The sequence below is a fragment of the Protomyctophum parallelum genome, assembly GCF_964188405.1.
Source record: "Protomyctophum parallelum genome assembly, chromosome: 16".
Classification (NCBI taxonomy): domain Eukaryota; kingdom Metazoa; phylum Chordata; class Actinopteri; order Myctophiformes; family Myctophidae; genus Protomyctophum; species Protomyctophum parallelum.
The window spans coordinates 11,030,362-11,045,654 of NC_139711.1; the positions used below are offsets into that span (position 1 = coordinate 11,030,362).

The 15,293-nt window shown below is 41.8% G+C and overlaps 1 protein-coding gene across 1 annotated transcript in view; it reads right to left on the reverse strand.

The window, feature by feature from the left end:
* The window catches only part of glra1 (glycine receptor, alpha 1), a 60,476-nt gene that overhangs the window by 38,118 nt on the left and 7,065 nt on the right, over window positions 1-15,293 (reverse strand). The window contains exons 3-5 of the mRNA XM_083785450.1: window positions 7,684-7,907; window positions 3,331-3,413; window positions 1,260-1,397 (exon numbers count right to left, since the gene is read on the reverse strand). Of these exons, the coding sequence (XP_083641576.1) occupies window positions 1,260-1,397; window positions 3,331-3,413; window positions 7,684-7,907 (445 nt within the window). The remainder of the gene's footprint in view (window positions 1-1,259; window positions 1,398-3,330; window positions 3,414-7,683; window positions 7,908-15,293) is intronic.

Sequence of the window (15,293 nt, forward strand, 5' to 3'; positions counted from 1 at the left end):
GTTTTAGGGACGTCTAGAAGGGCTAAATTGGAGGACCTCAAGCAGCAGACCGGCACATGTTGTTCCAGGAAGGTCTGATATATATATTAGGGTGCCAGGCCGTTAAGGGCTTTAAAAGTCAACAATAAAGTCAACAATAAAATCTTAAAATCAATTCTAAAGAGTACAGGGAGGTTGCAGTGTCGCTAAAACTGGGGTGATGTGTTCTGACCTCCTGGTCCCGGTGATAAGTCTAGCTGCTGCATTCTGTACTAACTGTAAGCGGTGCATGGATCCTTGGCTGAGATTAGAGTAGAGGGTGTTGCAATAATCCAGACGAGATGAAATAAACTCATTGACGACTGATGCCGTGGGTGCCGTGGGTGTTCCGAGGCTAATGCCGCTGCTGGAAAATGCACTCGCTCTCCCTCGAGATTTAGCCTCTCAGACCCAAAACGGTTAATATTTTCTTGTCGTAGGATAATATTTTGTCCACAATCCATGCTGTATTGATGTTGGTACCATTAAGAGAGATAACAGGCAAAATTACAATTATCCTACATTCTCTAATGCAGTGTAGACTTCTGGTAAATTTAGTAATGCAGATGTTTAACAATAATTTAGCTCTAGAGTTAAGGATCATTATGGGCCCATTTGGTTACCAATTCTCCATCATTTAGCTGGGGACCACCTGGAATCCCCTCAAGGACCACTGGTTGAAAACCACTGTTACCGCTCTTTTCCTCTCTCTTCTCTTCTCTTCAGTGGTGGATTCTTTTTCTTTTTCTTTTTTACTATACTGCGATGCAGAAACACTGTTAAGGTCCCTACACACCAGGCGCGATTTCGGTTTTCCAAAAAACGTGTACAGTGTGCAACCTGTGCAAGTTAATCAAAATTTAAAAAGTGCAAAACTATTCGTATCAAAATGCACAAATATGCATTGTGCAGAATATTTGAAATTTATTTTAGGGATGAAGTGGGTAATGTAGCCCTATGTTTTGTAACAATAATACAAATCTACAAAGTAACTATAAAGTTTTCAAAACTTTTTAATGGAGTAAGAGGGAGGGAGCGAGGGAGTCAGACGGGGCATGCATGTGGAGATGGGAAAGAGGTGAAGGGGAAAGACGAAAGGGGCTGCGGAAAAGGTTGTATAGCGAAGTAGCAGAGAAACAGAGGGAGCACATTTGGTCATAGCTATAGGTCAGCGAATGAATAAGGGGGAAGAATACAAAATGTATGTATGTATGGGAAGTGTTTGTGTGTCACACACTGACCTGTGTTGTAATGCTTGGTGCAGTAGCGCAGGTCTTTCTCCTCCTTCAGGAGGAACTGAGGTAGCGTCAGGCCATCTGCCACCTGCACGGCTCCTTTCTCGTCCCACTCAAATATGAGGTCGTTCATGGTGTATCCGACTGGAAGGAGACACGCGGATTACATTACAAGAAAAAGAGGGCCCCCGTTTTCTTTCAAATCCAATCACTTTAAGGCTGTAGCGGTTAACATTTGAACGGTAGTTTAACATTTTGTTCGAGTAAAGTCCCTCCTGGACCTTACTCCAGTTTCCCAAATCAGAGGCCAGAGAATTTTGTACTTTCACACACACTTTTTGTGATGTTTGGACATTTTTGGCTTCGTTGATTTTACATCGTACAGAGGGTAAAATCATCATATAAATCCGAAAATTACCGTACATCTGGCAACAGTGATGGGAAGTGTAGCACATGCAAACAAAAGATGCACATACAGTGCATGCTAGTGCTGTAGGACTCGTGTTGTGTTTTGATGTTTTTTTTGTTTCCAAAGTTTAAATGTAGATCCTTCAATATGGCAGACCTACAAAATGAAAATGGTCATGGTCTCAACTCTCAATTGGGATTCAAATTCTTCTGGACTTTAGTCTTGAATGCAGCACTAGTGTGTACAGATGTGCCATTCCAACACTTCAGACTTTCCAGTACTTTTCCCGCATTTCTGGAAATACTTTCTATGGTAACTAAGCCACATGTTTCTGTATAGGCTGAGCCACAGTTCTCTTCACTGTTTAGCCTGGCTAATTCTTGTTACTGAAAACAAGTGTCCCTTTTCGACACTTCTGTTCATTGTAAAAAAAATAATCTGAATAGCATTTACATATGCGATTATTGTCAGAACATTGTTCTCACTGACAATGTGCTGACAATTTACTGACAATCCACTGTCTTGCCAATGGCATGACGTGTAAAGTTCTCAAATGGCACATCTGTATATGAAGTTTACGTGCGCATGCAGTGCACAAATGCATGGCACATACAGTACACAATACACATAATTTTTTTACTTATAACACTGGCTCAGAGCTTAATTATGCTCTGCAGAAGATATAATTATGAACCAACAATGTATTCAATCCCTGCTGCCAGCTTTTGATGCCTTGAAATCAGAATTGATATTATGAAACACAGCGGTGTGTGGATTTAAGAATGGTTTTCCAGTAACCAGCCATTGTTCTACAGTCTACACAGCACACACATCACATAGAACTACAGTTCTGTGCAGATACTTCTTGAAGTTTCTTGAGATTCTTGTCACGTATGTTTAGACTTCTACTGTGTGTGTACGATCAGCCTGTAGTGGCCTACTGACTCATTCGCTGCGTGCGTGTGCACGTGTGCGTGGCGTGTGTGCGTCTGTGCGTGTATGCGTGCGTGCACGCATATATGTTTTCACATAGTCTTTTTAAATTAACAATGAGGAGTTTTCACTCCTCATTGTTAATTTAACTAACTTTCATTCTAAAACACAGTGAAATCCATACACGCACATGATGTAAAAAACAAATGGATCCGCGTGGAGCCATAAAAGGTCACTCCGTGCATGCGGCTATAGTTATGGATTTTTACAGTGCATGTACTGCAGTCTCTCTGCACTGTGAAGAAGGTAGGCATTGTAAATCAGCGGGCCTTTCATCAGGCAGCCTGGCTGGCCAGGGTCACATCCATCTAATGTAGCGCTGGTAGCTGGGCCCCATAGCACAATAAATACTCTGTGTGTGTGTGTGTGTGTGTGTGTGTGTGTGTGTGTGTGTGTGTGTGTGTGTGTGTGTGTGTGTGTGTGTGTGTGTGTGTGTGTGTGTGTGTGTGTGTGTGTGTGTGTGTGTGTGTGTGTGTGTGTGTGTGTGTGTGTGTGTGTGTGTGTGTGTGTGTGTGTGTGTGTGTGTGTGCGCGCGCGCGCGCCTGCGCCTGTTTGCTTTTCTGTGTGGGTGTTTGTTAAATCTCTCTGTGTAAACAGAACACACCAATATCTTTGCATGTGTGCGTGCGTGCATGCGTACGTGTGTGTGTGTGTGCATGTGTACAGCATACTTACAGCTCTCTAGTTGCATGATGCAGGTCTGTACATCCATGGGGAAGTTCTTTAGGTCCATCGGACACGCCAGGATGAGTGTTATTCTGTCAGACACACGGACACGCACACAAACACACACACACACACACACACACACACACACACACACACACACACACACACACACACACACACACACACACACACACAGCATTACTTAGTAATCAGGGGATTATCATGGGATTTGGAAATATTATCTACTAGCATGGAGTCAGGAAACACACCTACAGATGACCTGAATGAAAAACGGAAAACTCAGAGATTTGAGATTAGTCTTTTTTTTAATTTTTACTATGGGGACACAGAGAGAGATCAAGGAGATGTGATACAATGGGGATAATCTGAAATACATTTCACTCAACCCCGCAAACACAGACAAATAACTTGTATCAGTGAGAGCCCAAATGGGGCCAGATCAAGTCATATCATGATTTGTCCACCTTATTTCAAGTAACGTACTGTAAATCCTATAGAGTCACTGGAATCTTCTATTTAGACTGAGGATAACTAAATTGCTGTAATCTTTGTCAGTCCTGGTCTGTTCTTTTTCAAAGTCAGATAATTTGCCAGCCTCGTGGGACACTGACACCATAAAGTAATTTGTGTTGTGTTGTGGCAGCATGTGATGTAGCTAATTAAAGGTAGCTTGCTAGTTAAAATGGATTTCACACAATATCCTTATTTGTAACGCTGATGAAGTTGTGCGCTTTTCTTGTTCAGCTGCTCTGTCTGCTTAAGGCTATAATCTATTTGCCAATGTGCCAGGTGTGATGTAACCTGGTCTTGTGCCACTATGGACTTCTGCTGAAACTTAAAGTGTGGATGGTTAGAGTAGAAACTTAAAGTAGAAATGTCACTGGGATTACTATAACCCTCACAGTATGCTGTATTAATCTACTCTCTGGAAGGCGTTCATACCAAAAGTTGAGAAATGAATGAATGCTGTGCTAGACCGCAGAAGTTGAATTGAAGGACATCAGACATGGCAATAGGCTACAAGTGTTTACAACTATAACATTTGATCTCTAGGACTCATTCGGAGCCTAAAGAAATGTGAAATCTATATTTAATACCACCAGCACATCAGCATTAAGGACATACTGTAGTAGATTCTGCACTCACACAATGCATGGCAACACTGCAGTAAAACTAGACTAGCAGTGCTGTCAGAGGTGGGTGTGAAGTGGATGTTTGATAGGCTTGTTGCAGACCTCAGGGTTTCCTCTTGGATAATGCATGACCAACAAGGCTCACACCCAGAGCAAAAACACGCATGGAGAATCTTTTTATCGAGTTAACATTGCAAATAGGCATGGCCTCACGGGTACTTACTTAATGCATGAGCAGGGCCGGGCAGCAAGTACATATCAATTGTTCCACGGGCACTCTGTACAAATACGGATCCATCTGGCTTCTAAGCCTAACTATCAATCGTTTAGCCGGGCGTTTATTTAGGTTGGTTAATATTTGGTGGGCCAGAGTGAAATCATAATGGAGTCATAATGGAGCTTCCCTGTACGTGAGACTTGGGTTTGAGAATTTAACACAGAACTGCCACTGAAAATATGTGTAGAGCATACAAGTTATAGAGCATATACTCACTAGACTAGAGCATACAGTATACACACTGTCTTACAAATATCATTGTGTTGTTGCCATGCTATTCATGTACAGTATGGGATCATTTTACGCCGGTTTGTGTTGTCTGCATTGGTTTCATGTTTGCTCTGTGCAAAGTAATCTCTGCACTCTTGTGTAAAGGAAGTATTTTTATTTGAAAACTGACATTCACTAAACGATACGGTGATACCTTTGTTTTGGTAACGGATCATTTATGCTAAAAAGTATAAATGGAGCTTAACACATCACATTTCTGTGTCCTAGGCACCAACCCAGGCTATTGGTAAATGAGTCTCGCCAGTCGCCACCTACACAGTACTGTGAGTAACCTTTTAATGTTGAATGCACGAGTTCTACTCACACACCCAAACAACATTAATAACAAGTTTTGTTTTTCAAAGGTCATAACAGTAGATCGTGACTAAGGTTTAGATTTAATTACAATTGTAGGAGCCAAATCTGTCCTGTGATTTAATATCCAGTTCTGCTATTTTCCCCACTTTCCCCATTCTGGTTTTTACTGTTGTTCTGGCTGTCTGGAATCTTGTGATGTATTGGATGTGGCGCTCACAGCTATTGAGTCTTGTGTGATGTATAGATGTGCAGGCAAGCACCGCCAACCTGCAGGGCATGCAGGTTCTGTGTTTTCCTGTCCAACTAATGGGGACACCCATAGTTACAACAGACATACGTGTGCAGCACACAGTAGGCCGGATGCACCAAATAAAGTTGCTGTGCTTGGCCATTGTTCCAGCCACTGACAGGATGCTGAATATGTAATGCTGCACATACAGTAGGAATCACAGATGCCCTGCTTTCACAGACAGACGGCCTACTATATCTTTGTTGCTGAGGATCTAATTCCTGTAACTGGTGCAGTGACCCATAAACGTGCATCTGTACTACCTTACCTGGTAAAAACAAAACAAATAAATACAACACACACTAACAGCACCGTGAGTACACACTGTACATCTCTTGTATCAGTGGCTCGGGCCACATCGGTACATACATCGGTAATTTTGTTGAAATGACTAATTGAAAAATCGAACTGGGTGAACGTGTGTGTGTGTGTGTGTGTGTGTGTGTGTGTGTGTGTGTGTGTGTGTGTGTGTGTGTGTGTGTGTGTGTGTGTGTGTGTGTGCGTGCCTGCACACCAAATATCGTTGCTGTAAATAGCTACAAATCTACAAGTTAACAATACGTCACACTGCAACGTGTTGTGCGCTTGTAGATCAGCTATTTTCACAGAAAGTTATCTCCAGAATAGGGACGCTCTGATTGAAGTGGTAAACTAATTATATACTTGTGCAGTAAAGTATTGGAAAATGTGTTTTGGATAGTGTTGGCTAGTAAATATGATTGTCTTAAGTGACACATTTCTCTCATAGTAGTACTGTTGCTGCAATGTCGTTGCAGCTCAAAGTCCTCTTCGAAGTCCTCTTCAAGCTTACTGTATACTAATATTCTGTATGGAAATAGATTTCTAGGTTTCTTTTCCTTTGATGAAGCCAATCTTCACCTACCTATCATTTGAGAGTTCAAACCGAATACAAGGCCATTTCTTTTGATGTAACTGATGGTTATTGAGTGCATAAACCCTCTGCAAGCTTACTGTATACTAATATGCTGTATGGAAATAGATTTCTAGGTTCCTTTTCCTTTGATGAAGCCAACTGTATCTTCAACTACCTATCATTTGAGAGTTCAAACCGAATACAAGGCCATTTCTTTTGATGTAACTGATGGTTATTGAGTGCATAAACTGCATATTGTATTATGAGGCTAGATCAAGCTCATTTTTTGTCCAATTGCGACTGTCCTGGTTTACTTTCATCTGATAGGTGACGGGAGCATCAGTCACAAGTTCCCACTGCTCCTGCGGTGTGATGAGCATCGATTGCAGAGCAGACAACATTTACAACGCCCAGATTTCATTTCTTCCCAATCAGAATCTTGACATACGACATAGGTAGTTTAATATCCTGAGCCACCTCTCGCTCCCTGCCCTCTTCCAGATCAAACTGATTTGAGAGGCTGTTCATTTTGATGGTGTCAATTTAAAAGGAAAAAAAAAACCATAAATGATTCTGGACCCTTCTCTACTTTCTCTATGCCTTTTTTTCCACCACAATTCATAAAGGAGAACACAATCCTGCTCGTTCCGGTGAGGTTGATAACGGATCAAATGCACTGCTGGAATACTAACGCCGTTCCAACTAGATTACTATGGCCGCTGTGGGAATGCGCCAGCGTTTTCTCATTCGCCCTTGAGCAGAGGCAATAAAGCAAGCGGGAAGGGGAGGGGGGGGGTGGAGGGAGGGGGGGCTAAAACGTTTGTCTGCTGTGGGCAGCTATAACTCTGAGAGCCTGGGATGGGATGTCTTGGAGAAGGGGGAAAAGTATGGCCCTTATAATGGATAAAAAGCCTCCCAACTCTGAGAAACACAAGCTACAGCACAGGATGAAATTATTGAAGCGATCGGACCTCCCCGCTCCAGCTGTAACCATATTTTATCGTGGCACCATCGAAATGTTATTATATTACATGCAGTACTCCCTGGTTTAGCAGATGAAAGACAGTAAAGACACCAGCTAAACAGGATAGTGAGAACAGCCGAAAAGACATTATACCACCAACATTGCATCCACAGAGCTTCCAGCATCATCAGTGAAAAAAAGAAATCGCCTCACCGTATGCTGTAGAGCACGTTGCCGTTTTTGGAGATGCGCAGTAGCTTGTTGTCGGTGGTGACCTCGTGGAAGTTGGCGCCCTTCTCGTTGGCGAAGAACAAGTCGGGTTTCCAGATGGAGTCCAACATGGAGGGGTCCAGGTCCAGCGAGTCGTCTGGGTACTCGCTGTAGGCCAACCGAGGGTCATTCCACTGCTGTCTCAGGAAGATGTTCACCCTGTAGTCCTGTTTGTAGTAAGAGGTTGGAGGAGACTAGGTTAGACTAAGGAATCAGGAAGAATGGAGTTTAGTAGTCGAGAGAGCATTTTTCTACTTGTTACTAATACACATGACGGATCGGTAAAAACAAAACAAAAAGAAAGGTAGACAACATTAAATAAGTTACACCACACTTACACCACACAAATTTACTGTGTAGACAAAGACACAAGGTCAGGAGGAAGGAAGAGCAGTAAAACAAAAAGTGAATAAGCAGAAAAGGTTTAGTAGCTGAGACAGTCCACCCCATCGCTATCTGGATAAACTATTCAACCTGTCGTAAAGAATAGATCAGATTAGGTACACATTGACAGATGAGATTAGGTTAGGAGAGAGACAGGGCAAAAAGGAGGAGAGTTTAGCCGCTCAGCGAGTCCTTTTCACCAACAAGATTCAGCTCAAAAGATAGACAGATGAAATCAGAAAAAGGAAGATTGACAAAGAGAGGAGAAGTGTAGTCAAGAATCCATTTATTCTACCGTTGTTTGTTCTGTGATCCCTACTTCCGTGAAGTAGGTAGATGAGATGAGATTAGATGGGGAAGAGGCAAAGGAGTGAGTCAGAGATGGAAGTCTTGTCGAGGGTCTGTATTTATAATCTCAAGAGGACGTATAATCCCCCACTCCCACGGCAACATCCTGAGTGTTCATTTGAAGCTGCAAATCGTACCGTCTCCCGTGTGAGTGCTTAATGTCTACTGCAGAGCTAAGAAAGAGAGCCTGTTTGGGCAGGGAGGATATTAAGAATTGCGGCTTTAACTCTGAGATTGTGAAAATGGATTTTGCAGTGTAGTAGCTAGACAGCCAAACACATGCCGAGAAATATATAGCTTCATTGATTGATAGCTACATACTGTAAACGGACTGACGTACTGTCTGATGGACTGACTGACTGACTGACTGACTGACTGACTGAGATTCATCAAATGTTGTTTTGCTGCTTGGATATACAAGGGATAGAACAGAAGATACAAATACACAAGATCCATTCTAGTATAAAGGGATTCAGTACACAAATCAAAAACATTATGAAGATGAAGAGGGACATTAGAGGAAGGCAGCTGAAGGTCACCCGACTGCTGTCAGAGACGCGATGTTCTCTCATTAGTCCAACACCGACCAGAAGATGGAGAGATACAAAGGACTGAGAGATGGACAGATAGGATGGAAGATAGAGGGTTGCAAGCAGTGTGACAAAGACGAGGCCTGCTGGCCCGGATCCATATATTTATGCCCGATGTGCACTTGCCACTGATGTGCAGTGCTAATCAAACACCTCGGCCACTTCCTTAGAGGTGGGTTTCATTTCTCGTGCTCACTCCATGGGCATGAAAACAAGGCAATGTTCACGTACTCTGTGAAGCCACTTTGCTTCTGTCACTTAAAAGTGTATCACTTTGGAGATTCTTGTATTTCTTAGGTACTTTGAGGTGTATGATGGATGTACTAGTGTCTGTTGTAATGTCATGTACGATGTAGCATTGATGTGTAATTTTATTTCTGGCTCTTGGCCAGTTCCCAATTTAAAAAGAGATTTGTCTCAATGCGTTTTTACTGGTTAAATCAAGGTAAAAAAATGACATTTGCTCCAATTTCAACTAGTAGGTTGACAGTAATAGCTCAGCTAGAGCCTGTCTGAGGTTAAATCTGCATTTGTTGTACAGATGAACTTACATCAGGCATGTTTGATCCGCTGAGCTTAGACTGTTTAGCTGAAAAATGAAAATCAATATGTTGACTGACTGTGCATAGCTGTGAGTGGGTGGTGTGTCTGCATGTATTCATGCATTTACTCTCGAAAACAATCAATGAAGGCGCATATACAATGTTGTTATAGATATTGTCTCTGTCTCTTCTTTCTTTCTTTCTTTCTTTCTTTCTTTCTTTCTCTCTCTCTCTTTCTCTCTTTCTTTCTTTCTTTCTTTCTTTCTTTCTTTCTTTCTTTCTTTCTTTCTTTCTTTCTTTCTTTCTTTCTTTCTTTCTTTAGTACAATCACATTCTGCTGTAACCCACTGATTTTTTTCACTCCCCAATTGTCAATTATTCTGAGAATTTGTAGGGAGAAGGGGGGGGGGGGGGGGGCTGTTCATTGCCTCTGCCATTCCGGAACCTAATTAGGGCTGTGGCGGCAGAAATGCATCATGGGAGATTAAAAGGTACGTACAGTGCCAAGACCCCAGCGCGTGGCATTTAAACCAGCAATCAGCGGCAAAGATGGAGGGAGAGAAAATAAAGGGTGAGGGTGCGAGACGGAAGTAGCGAGAGAAAGGTGGAGGGAAAGAGCTAGAGAGAGAAGATGGAAGTAGGGGAGTAAGACTAATGTGAGGCACAATAGTGGGAAGGAGGGTGAGAGAGAGAGAGAGAGAGAGAGAGAGAGAGGGTATCAGGTGAGGTGTCGTTAGTGGAGGGCATATCTCACGCCAAACAAATGAGCTTGACCTTTACGCGGCGGTTGTGTCTTAATAAATAATCAAACTGCCAGAGCAGAGTGCAGTCATATAATGACTCCGCTCTGCCCTGGCAGTTTGATAACTTTGAAATGGCACTTAAATGAGCGCTATCTGTTGACAGGAAGGAGGGGACGAGGGAGGGATATTAAAAAACGACCGTATGCACCGGCCCACCTCGAGGATAATCAGCCTGTACCAGCTGACGCCGTGATACCAAATTGGAAAGGTCAGAAAGCATGGGCTATTTTTCGCCATACTGTTGTGGCCCCGAGACAGTAAAAAAGAAAAGAAAATGGAAAGGTATGACTGCCAACATGTGGGAGTTCCACAACTGAACGTTCCTGCAACGCTGTTGCATGCAGTTCTACTGTTAGGCTCCTTCTGTACTCGCTGCACACACAACTTCATACAGTATACAGGAACATCCCAGTGGGGTCAGGCGGTGATCATGTACAGTATGAGCATATTGAGGACACGCAATCTCTCATAGGAGTATTTGTCACTTATTTGTCACTTATTCTCCTTGAGCCTTTCTTGGTTTATCTACTTATCTACTATGACAACATACTGGCTACTGAGCAGCTTCTTTCCATGAGGTTACTCTGAAACCTCATGAATAATAAATGTTGACACAGAAATTGGTCGGTTTTTACACTTGGTGCAGTAGATGTGAAGTATAACGGAACACTTTATTTACTATTACGAATATATGCTCACTGTCGGGCAGAAACCTTGTATGTCCAAAAATGGGGAAAAGCACCTGTATTCCAATGGATGCTTACAAGTCACAAGCTCTTGTAAATACTTTGGTATTACTAATTGGTAATTTGTAAAATATATATAAAACACCAGGACAGACTTGAACACTTTCAAACTTGTGTCTCTATTTTTTCTCTTATTTTTTTTCTTATTTTTTTTCTTTTTTTTCATCTCATTATAAAAATAGCTGAAATGCAATGCATTGTGAGCTTGTAGATAGGCTACTTTGGCAATTGTATATGTATACTTCATATGATGATGTACTTTATACAATTGAACGTTCAATTATAACAAACGGAGATACAAGGTTTCTGCCCGCTAGTGTCAATATTATGAAAGGCAGGATTACTGCAGGATTCCCAGGACTCTGCCGAACAAAGTATTGACTTAGCAATGCTTTGCAGACCATTGACCAGTGTGGATTTGACCATTGTTTGTGCATTTGTAGTCCAGATAGGGACTCTCTCTCTGTAGCAGGCAATCCTCAAGCCAATAATGGCTGCCATTTGTTAATTTAGTTATGAGCCGTTATGGGTGAGTGGATACTGCGGCATAGTGCTTCTATAGCTTAGTGTTTATACTCTGTCAATTGAAGTGACATGGAGGATATTGTGGTCCGCCACCACAGCAGCAGGGCAGCACCGCCACTGCTGCTATAGAAAAGGTAAAGTTAAAAACATTAGCGGTTAACTCGGCTACAGAATGCACTGCACCCTGCACTGTAATGGAGCCATACGGGTCAATTTTTTGCATTCTCAGATTATAAATTTACAGATTTTGCACCTTCAAGAAGCACACAATTGTTTTAGTCCCTAACAACGGCACAAGCTTCCATACGGGAACAAATGCATAACCAAAACCAATTAAAAACACTTTACAATAGTCTCATCGGTTTGTTTACGTGAGCCTGAGGAAAAGTGTAATTGCGCGCTAATGTTGTCCGAGAAGGTCGCAAGACCGAAACGTTGCTATCTTTCATCAATATAAAATGCTCTTGAACCAGCAAGTGGCTGTGTGCGGGCCTCCCTCCTTCCCTTACAAGGCTAATGTTGTCTAAAATATGCAATGAAAACATCCCTAACATTTTCAGTTAAAGTGTTTTAATATTATCATTAATCACCAGCACGGCCTTATTTTATATGTGTCCTTGCAACACTTAACCATTGTGTCATTAATTCCCTAAGACATAACTTGTTGGGGAATACAATGAAATCAGTGTACTGTAGCAAAATAAAATAAATGTTTAAGCATCACCACTTTTGATTGTGTACTTTCAGTGAGCTTTCTATAGTCCATGCTAGAAAAAGGCCTTTGCCATAATAAAAGTGCTATCGTTACCCTGAAATTAGCACACAGCAGCACCAATACCTTTTGCTGCTACAAAGCAATTACAGAAGAAACCACTGTACTTACACAGCACCTCAGCTCATTTCAGATTACATTAGACTCAGACGGTAAAGCACAGATGAAACCCCCCACCCCCCACTCTCTCTCTCTTTCTCGTAACAACAAGGAGAACAGAAACAGCCATATTCTAATTCCAGGGTTGTCATAGCAAGATGTCTGCAACGTTGGCTGGGGGGAGGTGGGAGGCTACGGTGGGTAGGTAATAACTCCCACATTATGGCCGCACATCTGCTGCCGCCACGCTAACATGACACAGAGCGGAAGGATAGAGGGAGAAGGAGAGAGAGAGAAAAGGGGTACGAATGAGAGAAAAAGGAACACATGCTCAGCGTGCACAAATCACTCTCTTAATCCATTCTGGGCAGGAACCCTTTTTGGTGTTTTAAACATTGTTATAATTAAGCTATTGAAAAATAGCAGATCCACAAGCTCATAGCGCGCCACCGAGTGGTGCGCTACGAGCTTGTTGTAGGTCTGCCTATTTTAGAAAAAATCGTTAATGTGCAGCAAATCATTGAATATATATTTCAGAGCGAACATTTTTAACGGAAATATTGGCTTCTGGGGGGTCCCTGGAACTACATATTTTGAGATGGGGGTCCGTGGCCCAATAGAGAGAACTATGGGGGTCCTTAGAAAGCTTTTTTTTATCGACCTCAGTCCAAAATGGGTTAATGCTTAATGAGAGAGAGAGAAGCTGAAGCATGGCTGAAACGAGAATAAAACCGCGTTCCACGAGGGATTTTTCGTTGAGCACTGCGCCATTCCTATGTGTCTCCATCTATCATTGTGCTCCATGAGCCTGAGCTTCTACTCAGCTCTGCTCTTTCACCTCGGAGGAGGAGGGGGTGGGGGGCATGGATGGTCTGAAAGGCCGTGAGCTGTTTAGAAACCACAGCGCAGCACACTGCAATGAGCAGGATCACTGTACGTATATCACAGTGGAGCAGCAGCACAGCGCGATCCGTCGCTTCCGTTGCCTCGGCTCAGCTGTACAAAATGTACTTCTTTGGTCTCCTTCGCCCGTTTATTTCCCGTGGACACACACACACACCACTGCACAGGATGTGATGTAATCGTCCCGTGCCGCTGTACCGGACGCGCACGTTACCAATAAATAACCGATCACATGTATGTTATGTATAGAAGGATGTCATAATTATATCTTGTTAAAAAAGACAAACAATGGACTGAGAGACGGAGAGAAGAGAAATGGAGAGAGAGATGGATAAAGATGTCCATAACGACTTTGAGTTAAAGTAACACTCAGGACTTTGAGTTAAATAACACTCAGGACTTTGAGTTAAATAACACTCAGGACTTTGAGTTAAATAACACTCAGGGCTTTGAGTTAAATAACACTCAGGACTTTGAGTTAAATAACACTCAGGACTTTGAGTTAAATAACACTCAGGACTTTGAGTTAAAGTAACACTCAGGACTTTGAGTTAAATAACACTCAGGACTTTGAGTTAAAGTAACACTCAGGACTTTGAGTTAAATAACACTCAGGACTTTGAGTTAAAGTAACACTCAGGACTTTGAGTTAATAACACTCAGGACTTTGAGTTAAATAACACTCAGGACTTTGAGTTAAATAACACTCAGGACTTTGAGTTAAGTAACACTCAGGACTTTGAGTTAAAGTAACACTCAGGACTTTGAGTTAAATAACACTCAGGACTTTGAGTTAAAGTAACACTCAGGACTTTGAGTTAAATAACACTCAGGACTTTGAGTTAAATAACACTCAGGACTTTGAGTTAAATAACACTCAGGACTTTGAGTTAAATAACACTCAGGACTTTGAGTTAAAGTAACACTCAGGACTTTGAGTTAAATAACACTCAGGACTTTGAGTTAAATAACACTCAGGACTTTGAGTTAAATAACACTCAGGACTTTGAGTTAAATAACACTCAGGACTTTGAGTTAAATAACACTCAGGACTTTGAGTTAAATAACACTCAGGACTTTGAGTTAAATAACACTCAGGACTTTGAGTTAAAGTAACACTCAGGACTTTGAGTTAAATAACACTCAGGACTTTGAGTTAAATAACACTCAGGACTTGAGTTAAAGTAACACTCAGGACTTTGAGTTAAAGTAACACTCAGGACTTTGAGTTAAAGTAACACTCAGGACTTTGAGTTAAAGTAACACTCAGACTTTGAGTTAAAGTAACACTCAGGACTTTGAGTTAAATAACACTCAGGACTTTGAGTTAAAGTAACACTCAGGACTTTGAGTTAAATAACACTCAGGACTTTGAGTTAAATAACACTCAGGACTTTGAGTTAAATAACACTCAGGACTTTGAGTTAATAACACTCAGGACTTTGAGTTAAATAACACTCAGGACTTTGAGTTAAATAACACTCAGGACTTTGAGTTAAATACCACTCAGGACTTTGAGTGAAATAACACTCAGGACATGCAACGAGTGTTTCTCCTTACATTCATCAAGTACTGGCTGGCTGCTGTCTTACAGAATATGGAGTGATTTCTCATACTGAGAATACTCGCTACTGTAATTTATGGACACACACACACACACACACACACACACACACACACACACACACACACACACACACACACACACACACACACACACACAACACAATGGATTTAAGCCCAAGGCCAACTCTGACATTGAGTGATTTGAAAAAGAAAAGAAAAAAAGTTACAAAGTTTCATTATTTTTTTCTTTCGGAAATAAAACCATTAGGTGCACT